The sequence below is a fragment of the Culex quinquefasciatus genome, chromosome 2, assembly GCF_015732765.1.
Source record: "Culex quinquefasciatus strain JHB chromosome 2, VPISU_Cqui_1.0_pri_paternal, whole genome shotgun sequence".
Taxonomy (NCBI): Eukaryota; Metazoa; Arthropoda; class Insecta; order Diptera; family Culicidae; genus Culex; species Culex quinquefasciatus.
Window position 1 is genome coordinate 192,777,728 of NC_051862.1, and position 15,625 is coordinate 192,793,352.

Here is a 15,625-nt window from a genome sequence, read left to right on the forward strand (position 1 = left end):
TTGTAAGATTTGACGAAAACAAAAATTTTGACAAAAAAGCATTTTTTCCAAAATTCAAAAGATTTTCAAATCAACCAAAACACGCTTAAAAACGCAGGGGAATGCATTTTAAATTGATTTCAGCTGATTGCAATTCAATTTCCATTGAAATTTTGAAGCTTAATTTTTTTTTTGCTCCCTGATTTTTCGGGGCAACTTTGAAGGGGGAGACAAAAACTTTAAATAAAATTTGTACCAGTCTTATTTAGAAAAAAAAAATAAGATAAATTTTAAACTTAATAAATAAGTTCATATTTTTTTAAATTCTTAAAACATTGACGATAAGTAACAGAATTTCTGAATCTACCAGTAGATGGTCTGGCTTCTACATAAAAGCCTTGGATTTAAGTAGTTCTTAGATTCTAAATATTTATTTTTTTTATTTGGTTGAAACTTCAGCCATGCATTCTCTTTGTCAAAAGAAGCAAATTTAAACTTGTTTTTTCCTCCAAAATATGTATATTTTAAATTTCAGTATGTTTCAGTGGACCTAAAAAAAGCCATCTTTTGAGCAATAGTGCATGATGGTACAGAATCTAGTTCCAGCGGTAGGAATATTTAAAACAAATCAGATTTTTTGAAAAAAATATCTAAAATGTGGTCAAACAATAAAAAAAAAAGATGATTTGCAATAAAACAGAACTTTACCGATTTTTTTGATAAAGTTGGTATCCCATTTTGGAGTCATTTTTAGATTATTAATCAATCGGACCGCGCACTGGACTCACAATCCAGAGGTTCGAATCCCGCGGCGGGCGCTCTAAAAGTTCTAAGTGTTAATATGGGTATCCGGTGTCGTCGCTCCGTGCCGTACTCAAAACACTTAGGAGCCCAGGGCGGCGAAGTCCTTGTAGTTAAAAGGAAGACACTAGTGGTTGGTACTAGCAATGGTGGCCAACAGCTATAACTTCGTTTTTTCGTTGATAAAATAGAATGCCACCCTGGGAAAAATATTTTTTAAGAGCATAGAAAATTTGTGGAAATTTTCTCTCTGAGCCTTTGACTAATTGTCCAATGTTTCTGAGATACAGCTTTGCTAAAATCGAATCGTCAAAAATTAGTTTTTTTCATGTTTTACCTAATTATCCAGTCATTTCCATCGGAGGATATCTCAATACTATTGATTCATTATTTTTGATATTGATTATTGATTTTCAATGCTAAAATTTTAAATGTTTTTGAAGTTTTCTTTTGAACATCTTTTTAAGATTTTAAAATGTGGCCATAGATATGAAATGAAGAAAAATATCCATTTGAAGACCTTTTTTAAAGTTATGTTTGATTTTAATTTTTTTTAAATAATAGTTCACAAGATATTCATTTTTGATGGTTAGATTTTATTATGGATGAAAATCGTGATTTTGCTTATATCAAGTACTATAGTTTCAAATTTGAGCTTGATCAGAAAAAAGGTGATGTCAATATATTACCTTTTTGTGTTCGATTGAAGTGGAATGACCCTGACCCCTTTTGTATTCATAAATTTGTTTTTGAAGGCTATTAACGATGAACTTGTCGCTTCCAGCATCGAACTGTTCAATACCAGCGTTCGGCAACAAATTTGATTATATTCAATGCCCTAACCCAACACGTGCTGGCGGTTGTCGGAAAGCTCGCTTGTAAAGTGTTCACCTTTGGGCTATAAATCCAAATATAACACCACCCATTCCCGGCTCACTCTTCGTCGTGCCTACCTTTTGGTCCTTCGTGCTCCTGGCGTGTGGCAGTAATTGAGAAATATTGCCAACGGGGGATCGTTTCACGCTGGAAAAACAACAAATCTGACGCCTTCGGACAACCCGGCAGAACACGCCATCGAACACCAACCAAATTGGTCATTTTGTATCAATGCAAATTAAAGCTAAGCACATTACACGTCCAGTGGGAGTCGTGGAGGGTTTACCATTAGGCTGAAATTTCAGCACAATTTTGTGGTACTGATTACATTTCTAATCAAATACGTTAAATCAACATAATTGATTACGATTTTTGTAACTTCAAAGTTTCTTTAACAAATCGTACTAATTTTGTGGTTCCTCCAACCTCCCATCCCACCTCAACTCATTTTGACGAGCTCAAATTACACTTTTCCAGCATAATCACCGATTCTTTAGCCTTAACGACTCCGCAATTAGGGATTTTTCCCTTCCCTGGCACAACATTTTCCCACCGTTACGACGCTGCTCATTCGATTACCAATTACTGGCCACGGCCAAGTGCAATTTTCCCAACGAACGAGCTCTCTACCCCTCTCCAGCTGGCTATCGATCTCGAGTCGTTGATTTTCACCGGGTTTTTTCCTCCTCTTGTTCTCCCTCCAGGACATGAAGCTGCGCCAGCTTGTGACGATGGGCTCCCAGGATACGCTCGAGGAGAAAACCGTGACCATTTGCTACGGGGCGGACTTTGTCAACGTGAACTTCATGAACCTGTGCTGCACCCGGAAGGAGATTGCGCGGGTAAGTGCTGAGCTATGGTGGCGAGAAGTTTGCACTTGAGGCCACCGCCCTCTTGAGGGGGCCGGGTGGTGGGATTGTTTACTTTGGCAGCAGGCCTCCGACAAGTCAATTACTGGGGGCGTTGATTAAGAAGCTCGAAGAAGGTTGAGCAAATGGTTAAATTTAATTTTATTTACGTTTGAACGAGTGCAAACAGTGGAAATGAGTTCAAAATTGTGCGTTTTTTTACGATTTTTATTTTTTTTATCCACGCATTTTCAGTGTAAGCCACATCCTTTGAAATATTTTGAAAGGAGATTAAAAAAAAAATTACAGATAAATAATTTCGAGAAAAAAAAACAATAACGCCACCCAAGTTGTAAATTTTTTGACATCGTCATCTAGAACTCGCATCTGCCGTGCGGCAATATCATTCAATCTGTCGCTGTGATGATCGACATCCACCATAAATACATTTTATCCTACTAGATACTTCCACTGATTGATAGCACCAGCCGAGGGCAGACTGCTGCTTCTGCTTGTTACCATATCGTCTTTATTGATATGAAAATGTAACGAGCTTTATCGTCATCCTATTCAGTATCGGCATGGCCTGGGTATAACGGGAAAAATGACACGCAACATGTGGTGAAATTGTTCGGTCTTGTTGGACAGGGCACACGATTATGCTCGTTTACGTGGCATGCAATGAGGGGGGGGGGGGGGTTGATATTTTAGTTGGCAGTAGCTTCGATGATGTATTGCTCTCTAATTGCACGGCAATATCGCGTCACTCAATTTGATAACGGCTCTGATTGACATCGCGATTAGCGTTTGGGAATTTATGGTAAATTTTATTCGATTCATTACATAAACTAGCAAAGTTCCGAAAGATTAACAATTAAAGCTGTTTCCTCAACTGGTCAGTTGCTTCCGGAAATTGTTTTACCAAATTAGTTCTGGTATGCCTTTTCTGTCCAAACATTATAGCGTGAAAAAGACTGTCACTGAGGCCCGCATGGATTGCATCGTTGTTGATCGAACTTCTAATCTAGACTCGGTAAGGGACCATCCATAAACCACGTGGACACTTTTTTGAAATTTCAGATCCCCCCTTCACCCCTCGTGGACAATTTCCATACAAAACACTCTTTTTTAGGAGCCACTCATTTTCGTTCGCTCTTTAAAAAGAGCCGCTCTTTTGAACGGCTCTTTCGCTCTTTTTCAAAATTTGGATGAAAAGGGTTTTTTCAAGAATCTTGTGATTTTGTAAGTTATTTCACATTGAACTTCTATAAATTAGGCCGTACCAAATATTTTTTGAAGTTTATCCCGGGCAGACGGTAATAACAAAATTAATAATATTTCAATAACAAATTCTGTTAAAATAACAAAAAGTGTTATTATTTTATCCTGAAGTTCAACTTCAAGAAGAAAAAATAATAACAGTTTCTGATAAAATAACAAAATTTGGTATTGAAGTGATATTATATTGAAAATGTTTAATAACACGCCAATAAGAGGAAATGTTATACATTTCAAAACTCTCCTAATAACAAAATTGGTATTCGTTCGGTATACTGACTTAGAAATAAAATTACCATAAATCGCACAAATGGAAAAGTTTCTAAGTGTCCATAACACAATCTGTTATTATTTTTTCTTTTGTTAAATATGTATAAATCTTTGGGATAATTTTGTCTAATTTCGTCGGGGTCATTATTTTGGCCATGAAATGGGGTCCTTAAGCTAAAATTATTCTAAAAAGTTGAAATTTTGAAAGATGATTTTTTTTAATTATTTGATATACCCCCTAAGGGACTTTGCCAAAATTGGCTAGAACTATGGGATAATTTTGACCAATTTCGTCGGGGTCATTATTTTGGCCATGAAATGGGGTCCTTAAGCTAAAATTATTCTAAAAAGTTGAAATTTTGAAAGTTGATTTTTTTTAATTATTTGATATACCCCCTAAGGGACTTTGCTAAAATTGGCTAGAACTATGGGATAATTTTGACCAATTTCGTCGGGGTCATTATTTTGGCCATGAAATGGGGTCCTTAAGCTAAAATTATTCTGAAAAGTTGAAATTTTGAAAGTTGATTTTTTTTTATTATTTGATATACCCCCTAAGGAACTTTGCTAAAATTGGCTAGAACTATGGGATAATTTTGACCAATTTCGTCGGGGTCATTATTTTGGCCATGAAATGGGGTCCTTAAGCTAAAATTATTCTAAAAAGTTAAAATTTTGAAAGATGATTTTTTTTAATTATTTGATATACCCCCTAAGGGACTTTGCTAAAATTGGCTAGAACTATGGGATAATTTTGACCAATTTCGTCAGGGTCATTATTATGGCCAGGAAATGGGGTCCTTAAGCTAAAATTACTCTGAAAAGTTGAAATTTTGAAAGTTGATTTTTTTTTAATTATTTGATATACCCCCTAAGGGATTTTACTAAAATTGGCTAGAACTATGAAATATTTTGACCAATTTTATCGGGGTCATTTATTTCACCATGAAATGGGGTTTCAAGCTTAAAATTAATCCGATAAAATTAACTTTTGAGGGTTCATTTTTTTTAATTTTGTTTTATTCCCTAACGGAATGGATTTATTTAATGAGAATTTCTGATGTGTGAATAACAAAAACTGTTATTATTTTCGCAGAGCCAGGAAGTCGGAGCTGACGTTGAAGTTCGAGCTGGAGTGAGACCTCGGAAACTGCATCGGATTCAGCAAATTTTCAGCAACTTTTACTTGGAGTCGGAATCCGTGAAGTCGGGTATTTTTAGAGAGCTGAAGTCGTCGTTGACGTCATATCCTGCATCCAGAGTCGGAGTTGTCTTCAAAGTATGGATTCAAAGTCGCTTGGAGGTACCCGACTCTGCAGCCCTGACTAGTACAGAGGAGTTATGGCAACTGCAGGTTTATTTGCAAATTACAAATAAACCAAAACAATAACTTTTTTTGTTATGGAGACATACCAGTTCAATAACATTTTTTGTTATTATGCTGCTCCACCTCTCCGCACAAAATATCAAATCTTGTTATTCCTTCATGATTCCTTCTGTGTTATTGGTTTGTTATTGCAATAACAACATAATAACAGTTTAGGTTATTTTTCGAACAAATCTTTGTTATTGATTTTTGTTATTTTAACAACTAATCCGATCATCCCAATAACATATTTCGATCTTCTCACAATATCAAAAACTGACCTTCCCAAGTTATTTCCGTCTGCTCGGGTAACTTCTAAGCGAATTTGCTTCACACTTTCATCCTCACATATGGTGCAAAATGCTCCTTTCTGTATGTGAGTGGAATTGTCTCCATCAGACCGGGTAACCAGCTTGTGTCGAAAGACGATCCATTCACGCCAAAGTATGCCCCTAAGACTGGGGTAGTACTCTGATAATGACTAGAACCACATGAAACCGTCTACTCTATTGCTCTCCTGATAGTGTTGGTATCGGTTTTTGTTTGCTAATGTCTTTCGCACACACAATGTGGGGAAATTTTATTAAGTGTTGTCACGTTGCGGTAGGACATTCTTGCTGTTTCGCTAGATGAGATGAAATAACGGTTCAATGTTCAAACAGGGTTAAAATGCATTCAATAAAAAATGCACACGTTTTTAAAAGAATATAGTACGCCATTTTATAAACCTCTAATGCCTCACCTTTTGACATTCGATTTCTATCCTGAGCAGCGATGGAATAATCATCATCAAAAGAAAAGCATTGGACGTTCATCAAGAGAAAAAATCCAAAGGGAGCATGGCTCTCCTCTCTCGCACACAAAAGATCGGTAAAAGGAATCTAAAAAAAATCATTATTTTGATTATTCGGTGGAACATCTTATTCACTACTTGCAAGTGTAACGTCACACGTCGAAAAATTACCTTTCACATTTTGTAGATGGGAAATGTGTGTAAACAAAGTTAAATAAATGATTTTAAGTAGTGCTGACAAGAAAATTCACAAAAAAACATCAGCAGATTGATTTTCTTGGAGAATTTCGGGAGCGATTATCTTTTGCGTGATTTGCCTCCTCTCTCTTTCGCGGGTGAAGAAAGTTCGCCAGCAAAATTGATTTTTTGCAATTATTCCATCCCTGATCCTGAGATATTCAATATACAGTCATGCCCCGGTTTTGCACCGTTCAGCTGCCTCGGCTAAGCACGGCCCAGTGCTTTACTGAAGCATATGAGATGTAAGCTACACGGGAGACATTGGCGATAGTCCTATAAAAAATCATCCAAACTTCAAAAAATTATAGTGTTTTGGAATCGGGATGATGTCAGCTATTCATTGCAATTATAATTACAAGAAAATTTGCACAAAATAGGTATTTTTCCTGTATTTTGAATTTGCAATGTTGCTCAAAAATACTCAAAATTATATTTAAAGCAATATGGGTATCAAACGATCAGAATTTTTTCATACATTTCTAATCTAACAACAATTTTTTTTGAAAATACTAAAAATTATCACAAAAGTACGTATTTTCAAAAAAAAAAACTCAAAATTTCAGTTTTTTTACAATATGGGTATCAAATAATTGACATTTTGTCATAAATTTCAAATACAATAACAACATTTTTTGAAAATACTCCAAGTTCTCACAAAACCACGTATTTTCGAAAAAAAAATGCTAAAAATGTTCAGTAAATGCAATATTGGTGTCACACGATCGGGAATTTTAAATACGTTTTGGTCGTGAGAAAAGATATTTTTTTTTAATTTTTGAATTTCCACAAAATTTCCGATAGGTTGATACCAATATTGCAATAACTGAAAATTTTAAATATTTTTTTCAAAAAAAACTGGTTTTGTGAAAACTTTGAGTATTTTCAAAAAATGTTATAACATTCAAATTGTATAATAAATCCCGATAATTTGATACTAATATTGTAAAAAACTGAAATTTTGAGTATTTTTTCGAAAATACGTAGTTTTGTGAAAATTTTGAGTACCTCAAAAAAATTTGCTATAGCGTTCGAAATGTATGATAAATCCTGATAATTTGATATTAATATTGTAAAAACTGAAATCTTGAGCAATTTTTTCGAAAAATTTTTATTTTGTAAAAATGTTGAGTATTTTCAAAAAAATCTTATTATATTCGACATGTTTGATAGAATCCTGATCATTTGTTACCCATATCGTAATAACTGAAATTTTGAATATTTTTCAAAAAAACATGGTTTTGTGAAAATTTTGAGTATTTTTAAAAATGTTTGTTATTACAATCGAAATCTATGAAAAAATCCGATATTTTGATACCCGTATTGTAAAAAACTGAAATTTTGAGTTTATTTTTTCAAAAATAAGTAGTTTTGTAATATTTTCAAAAAAAATTATATTACTTTCGAAATGTATGAAAAAACCCGGTCATTTGACAATATGGGCAATATGGGACAATTAATTTGTGGTTTCTTCAGAGATAAAATTGCATTTTCAAAATACAGGACAAAAAAGTCTTTTTGTGAAAATTTTCAAGAAATTATAATTTTAATAGATAGCTGCCATCATCTCGATTCCAAAACACTATATTTTTTATATTTGCATGATTTTTCATACTATTATAGCCAACGTCTCCCATATAGCCAAAATGCCATAAGCTCTGTGTTTCAGTTATGTACGACTCGGTTTTGCATCCCCCATATGCGGTGCTAAACCGAGGCATGTCTGTAAGCCGAAACATGATCGTGCATATGGGCCAAATTGAGTAAAGAACGACATTTTGTGCAGCTCATAATGCCTCACCATTGAGAAAGGTTCTCAGTAAAAACCGAAAAAAACTAAGTGCACACACCCTGGCAATTGCTGTGAATGCGACAACTGACCAACGGAATTTCAGGTCAGAACGCGTTTGACATACGTACGTGCCCGACTATTGTTAACAGTTTAAATTATAACTCGGGACTCCGGCAACCAAATTGTACCAAACTTCAGGACAATACACATAATGGTCAACCAAACAAAACGTGTTTGTTATTGTTCACATTCACGGAGAAAAAAGTGTTCTTAAAATCGTGAACAAGCGTTCATAAAAATGGGAACTTCGAACAAAGTGTTCAAATCCCGTGGTACGATTTTGAAAACGTACCATGAAACATTCACGATTTTGGGATCTCTTTTTTCTCCGTGTTGCGAGCTATTATTTTTGGTTATTCAAGGTCAATCATTTAAACGCGTTTTTCTCGAAACATCAAAAAGCGACGTGCGACAAGATAGCACGACAACGTCAAAATGAGAATTGATGGACAGGTCCCTGGAACAGAAAACTGAATAATTAAAGAAATGATAAATATTCATGCTAGAAGTTACTCAAAATGGAAACCGAACGATTTTTTAAAAATATTTCCCCTCTGACGAACTGAAAACAATCAATCCTCCAAAGCTGACCTGAAAACCTTCCGGGAACATAAACCTTTTTTTTGCCTTACAATATCACTGCAAGCTCACAGAAAAATCGCTCGGGGGGGTGGCAAAATAAAGGGAAAAGAAAAACTTTTGCTTTGCTTTCCAGTTAAACTTTAGCCATTTGGTGGAGCCGCCAAGCGATTGAATGGTAAAGTTTTCCCCGAGCTTCCGTTAAATCGCGAAATAATTGGTAGCGCTTTAGTTTTCGCTTTGTGCAAATATGTTCTGGTGTGCTCTTCGTTGGAAGCTAGTTTTTCCTGGTCAATCTGAACAAGCCAAACGCTGCAGGAAGGACGGCAAAAAAAATATGGGCTCCATCAAGCATTAACCGACCGAGAGTTGCTGGACAAAGTGGACGCACGTACTGGGGCAGGGTGTGCAGGGCCGTAACAGGCCAATAAAATAAACTGTTTACATGGTGCTAAGTGGCGTGCAAGAAGCGTTACTTTGGAAGGTCAAAGGCAAGTTTAGCGCACACTTTGGCTATTGGCAACAATTTAGCACTCTTTTTATAGTTCTTTTACGTGGAGGTGCGATAAGGAAACACTGTTATTGGATGAAAATAAATGCTTTTGCTCCTGCTGATTGAGCTGAATTACGATTGAAAATGTTGAATGCATCAATTGTAGTGTAGTCGCTTGATATTTTTCGATTTTTTCTTATTAAAGAAACATGGTTTGATAGTAGCTCCGTAAAACAACACGTTCCACCACTTCTTTTGGCACCCTCGTCAACAACGTTCATCCTCAGCACAAATACCCGAGTCCAAGTTTCGCTCCACATTGATAAATATTGAACAAGGTGTCAACCGTAATAGTTTACTTTTCACGGTAAAGCGTTCCTAGCCCAACAAAGTTTGCACAGGTTTCCAGCAAATGTAGGCCGACAATGTAATCACTTCTCACAAACGAGCGAGGGATTTGAACGGAAAATAACGACGGTGATTTTTGGGGGACTTTGGATTTCCAAGCGCAACGTTGTTTCTGGAAAATCCCTTCCACTTATCGCAGCTTTTCGCTCGGATCCTCTCTTTCTCTGTTTGTGTCTTGTTATAGTTTAGAGCAGCACATGGAGAGCTCTAGACGAGGAGGCAGTGTAAGTGACACAAACTTCGGAAGCCGGCAATTGTATTAGGATATTGAATTTTATACCGACAAGTGGCTGAGAAGATCCTTCGTCACTGCTCACACGTCGCGCAGCCGGCTTTCTGGCAGGTAATTAAATTTGATTAAGAAATAAAGTGTTGACACTCTTAAGGTTTGCTTTCTGGGGTGTGTGTGCCTTTCCAGATGTGGCTTCGTGGAACACTTAGAGAAAGGTGTGCTGCTAATCGTCACTCACTGTCACGGTATTTTGCACACGTGGCAAATGACACTCCCCGGATGCTGTGGAGGGAAGCAGGAAGGGAATTATATTATAACTAATTAATTTTTCGCTGGCTCAGCTGCTTGCAAAAGGAGATGAGTTCCCATTTTGGAACGATGTTTGCTTGATTTCAGGTGTACGGTGAAGTACAATTAATGATTTCGAGCTTGCGATAAGATTATCGTATGCTCATCAGGGTGCCCAGAAAAATGACCCTCTGCTCCACTCAAGCGGAAAACATTTTTTTGGGTTATTTTTAAGCATCGGTGTAAACTTTGAGCGAAATTGGTTTAGATTAACCCATTGATACTTAAACCTAAAGCTGGTGTAAAAAATGTTTTTTTAGTACAAAAATATCATTTGTAAATCGCTAATAACATTTTAGGATCGAGTTTTACACAATAATTGGCATGTTCGACAAAGTTGTAAATCATTAAATTTCCATTAAGAATCTCACCTTTGAGAATGTTTGAATAAAAGCAGCGCGACGTACTGACAAAACCGTAAGATAATTGATTGTTCATACATTTTTCCGATTTTTCCCATAAATACTTCACCCTTGATTATCTATGGGTAAACTTTACCGATTTTGCTCTTATTTGACACAGAGTCTTGAAATATCTCAAGAAACAATATTCAGTCTGTGGAGAGAGGTTTTGAAAAAAGTTCCATACTCTGGATACCCCAATGCTCATTTAAGTTTTCTCACATTTTTTTAGTGTTATATTATTTGATCATACAGTTGGCTCTCTGGCTGTCGATCTTCTCGATATCAATATTTCTCTTGCTGTAAATGTTTTTTTCAGTACCTTCAAGTAGCATGCTTTGATTTTTCGTTCTATAATTTCCGTAGTAATTCTCTACGTTTTAAAAAATCCACTATTTCCGCATTTTTTTGTATTTGAATAAAACTTTTTCAATACTTTGCATTTTTTTCTATACATTTTTCGGGCTGGTCATAATTTTCACACAAAAAATAACTGATTTTTTTTTATGCCCATAACATTTATTCGGTATCTTTTATCATAAAATATTTTACGCCATTTTCTATTGCAAATTCGTTTTTGTTTTCGATAAGATTTTTGAAATTTTGTTTGAAAATTTACAAAAAAAAAACATGTTTGTAAAATTAAAGTTGATAAGATTAGAAATTTTTACATAAAAATCATTTTTTCACATTCAAATCGAACCAATAGTTTCCGTGAAATCGTCAGTTGAAAATAACAGGCTAATTAGGTGTCACTCAGATAAATTCATTATCATCGATTCAAGTTCTATGTGACGCTGTATCTCAGAAGCTAATTGCTAGATTTTTCAAGTTAAAATTATTGGGAATTTTCTCATATTTTCTGAAATATTTTTTTCATGTGTGCTTTTCTTTCAAGAAGTGTTTTTAAAATGCAAAAAACGAAAAGAAATCGAAAATTGAAAACGGAACACTGTATCAAAAAAAAAATGCAAAGTATTTTTTGATTTTAAATTCGATTGAGATTGGAAAATGTTTCTTATAGTTTTTTTTTTTCATTAAATATATATTTAAGAAATAGTATTTTGTCCAAAAATTCAAGTCTCCTTAATCAGATTTTACACCATCACTCACTATGGCTCAGAAGATTTTTTTTTCTAGTTCCATATCGAAAAATGTCGAGTATTAGTAAATACATACGTTGTGGAAATAACTATATCTTTTAGCGATAAAAAGTTAGATTTAATAGTAAATAACAAATGTTCTGAAAAGTCCTAATCAATAAAAATAAATATGATTTTCAAGATACAGAATTCCATACATTTACATACCATACAAGCCCCCAAAATTTTATGGAAAAACTAATAATGCAGAATTACTTCTTTCATATGGACAAAGTCTCATCCAAATAAAAAAAACTACTCAATCGTTATGCTTCTGTAAATCTAAAAGTCGACCTATTTTGTCTAAAAATTGACGTCTTTTTTCGAAGAATAGTTTTAAAACAATCAAATTCAAAAAAACCTTCAAGTTACCGTGTTGATCTAAAATGGAATGATCTTTTTGATTTAAAATGGAAAATAGACGCTTAAAAAGGCACAGAAAAGGAAGGCGACTTTGATGCAACTTCAGGTAAAATCGTTGATTCGTCATTAACCTTCGGGAAGTCGCGTGTTTTTGCCCTTCTTACAAAGTGTGTACAAAGTACACGTATGCGACCGCCGGTGGGTTAAGCATTACCCGTATGAACTTTAACTCGCTGAAATTTGACATACGTTTCTCTATGAGCAAGCTCAAGCTCTAACTCTTATGTTTAGTAAATCAGAGTTTAAAATCGTCTCATATTCAAACCCCAAGACCCGTATTTTCATTGTATTTTTTTTTCAGGGAAAGGAAAAGTAGCCATCGAGAATTTAGGGGCTAATAGGCTTTAGGGGAAATATTTAGTTTTGCGCTCTCTGCCGGTTTACGTCGCAGGCGTCGCGCTTGATTTTTTTTTTGCCTTTCTAGAAAAGGCACCTATGCTTATGCTTATGCTTATTTTATCTTTGTATGTATCTTATATTTAACATATTTTTCACCACTTTCCCTCTTCTTTTTCTTCATTCATTCCTTAAAGTCGCGTAAATAATAATATACCGGTCGTTAAACGAGAATGTCTAACTCGAGTTCATGCGTCGTTTTTACGGATTTGTTTTCCTCTTACTCTGATCTTATTTTCCGATAATTATAAATATAACGTAAAAGATAAAACCACTTATAACGACTTCGGCTTTAAAATGTACCATTCGTAAAAACGTACCATTCGTGATTGTGTCACTTTATTAATAACTGCTCGAAACAAAATTTTCAGTTACTAGTTGTTCGCAATTTTGTCGGTCTTGTAGATCAATATTTTCGCAACATTTCGTCATAAAATCCTGCAACACGATGAAATCATTGCAAACCTCACTATAAAATTTTGATATAATTTAATCGGAAAGCACAGAAAATACAATTTAATATTTTGCTTAAATAGTAAAAGGAGGAAAAAGCCCTTCTCACAGCGTCGTTGCTCGGAAGGCACGCCGGCGGGGGAAAGAATGATTATTTGGCGCCGCGTTCGAATTAAAACTATTTCTAAATCATTGATGGTGTGTCTTACAGCAGCCAGCTGCCTAAGACCTATAAAATTGCAACTGATAAACTAATTGCTTATGGTCGCATCACCTACCACGGTGAATCCTGACCTCATACCCATCTTACTAACCCCTCAAAACTCATGTGATACTTTGTCGGAGACGCAGTCGATTTGGCGGTCCCATCACTCAAGTATCGGCTAACATTCCCATCCACTTCCCCGTGTCTTACCACTGGTCGTGGCCGGCGTCGGTATTGATCAGCATGATAGGGATCTTTGAAAATTGCGAAGGGGTGATGATTGGTTCCTACTTTTCATCTGTGGTCCACGGAGCAATTTTTGGGGGTCCTGGTCAATAACGAAGTAGCAGCTACGGGTAGACACCAATGCTATGCTATGCTATGCTTAAAACATAAATCATGATCTAAATAATGAAGTTTTTTTTTTATATTTTGATGTTATTTAGATTTTTTACTACTACTTAAACTACTTAAAGTTGTTTTTTAGCTTAGATTTGACTGATATGATGATTGAGGTATTTTAAGTGTCACGAGATCACCACATGTTGTCAGATGACGGTAAACTGATTATCCAGCATTCAATGTAAAAATCTAAGCATAAGTGAACTAAAAAAAATCCTAAAATTTTTCTATTTTTGTGTTGAATTTTTATTTTGGCTTTTCAAAGTTGATATATTTATGCATTTTTGTGATGGTGAAAACTTATGAAAAATATATGGTAAAAATTCAATTCAGCGACACTGTCAAACCTTACCTCCAGTTTGATCGATGGCCTTGCTCACTCACTTGCCACATGGCGCGGTTTTTGCACTGCCTGCAAACATATCAACCATTTTGATCGTCATGAATACAAAAGCCGGAACGTTTCTTTTTTTTGCTCCGTACAATACTATCGATTTATGCGGAAACCACGTGACGGTTTGTACATTTTTCGGCAATTGCCAGCGGGTTCCATCCGTTGATGATAATGGCAAATGGTGGTGGTGGCTGGTGACGATGACTAACTAACCGACTGGCGGAGTTCATACGATATGGTGGCGCAGGTGGAGGAGGTTCTTCATGCATGAACCAACGCCACTCGGCATAATTAGGTTTGGTTTTTGCGGAGAAAACACCCGGGAGAGCCGGCATCTCCGGGTCGGAAGCCTTGGCCGTCAACCAGTACAAAGGCACGGCAGCTGCTGCTGTGGCGGGAAAAACGCGCTCTGCTGGAAATTCTCTTTCGGTTGACAAATTGTCCTCCGGGCGGGTTCACGTTCGTTTGATATGTGGAGGACAAGACCTCTCCACCGTTTGGAGGGCACAAAAAAAAAACGAGTCCTAGAATGATAGGAATTTGTGCTTGAACCGGTGAGGTTCATATCGTTGGGAGTGAGTATAATCTCATAAGTGACCAAAGGAACTGCCACACAAATACACTGAGTTACTTATTTCCAAGGGGAACAAAAAACACTTCCAGAACCTGGGGTGGAATTCTTTGGAAACGTTTGGCATTCCCAGCTGAATCATCTGGGACAGCAAAATAAATAATCATACTCCGAAAAACGTTGTTTGCACATCGGGTCTGTTCCCAGCGCAAGCTAGAGTATAGAAACATTGCTCGCTAGCCGACCAAAGTGTGTCAATCTGCCGGCTATTTGTAATTAATTTGTGAAGATCAAAGCGCACGTGCAAATACCAACTTGGTTTCATTTGGTATTCTATGCTGGAACAGGTTTCGGCTGAATGATTACTTCGATCAAGGAACCTAGCTTTTTTGTAAAATAACATTTTTGCACTGTACTTGTTACAATACTTTTCATGCAAAGGTGATGTGCATGCTTTTTAATGCGATTTTACCATACACACTAAAAAATGGTGACAGATTTTGTGTCAAAAAATTATCAGTTTTACATCAGGAATTGGTTAATTTACATCAGTTTCTGATAAATTTTCATCAGGTTCACATTTTTACTACACATTTTTAAAGTAATATAACTCAAAACCCAATTTTTTTCATCTTCCTTGGCTGAACTTTTTTTTGCAGGATTTTTGCAGTGAAATTATATTCTAATATCATTTCAAGCCGCAAATGGCAAACTTGATATCCAGGGTTTTTTTAAAACAGGTCCTATAAACATAGACAAAGACAATAGTTAATTGGACCTTTTCAAAAAACTAACTCTTGATATGTATTTTTTTTTGCTGAGGTAAACATGGTTAGTTGTTAAATTGAACTTTCGTGACATATTGTGTTAGTTACAAA

General features: G+C 35.7%; 1 protein-coding gene across 7 annotated transcripts in view; it reads left to right on the top strand.

Annotated features, from left to right (window-relative positions):
* Nucleotides 1-15,625, top strand: part of LOC6031888 (1-phosphatidylinositol 4,5-bisphosphate phosphodiesterase classes I and II) — a 203,963-nt gene that overhangs the window by 111,180 nt on the left and 77,158 nt on the right. For all 7 annotated transcript variants that reach the window (XM_038252352.1, XM_001842532.2, XM_038252348.1 and 4 more), the window contains exon 5: nt 2,361-2,498. In XM_038252352.1, coding sequence (XP_038108280.1) covers nt 2,361-2,498 — 138 coding nt within the window. The remainder of the gene's footprint in view (nt 1-2,360; nt 2,499-15,625) is intronic.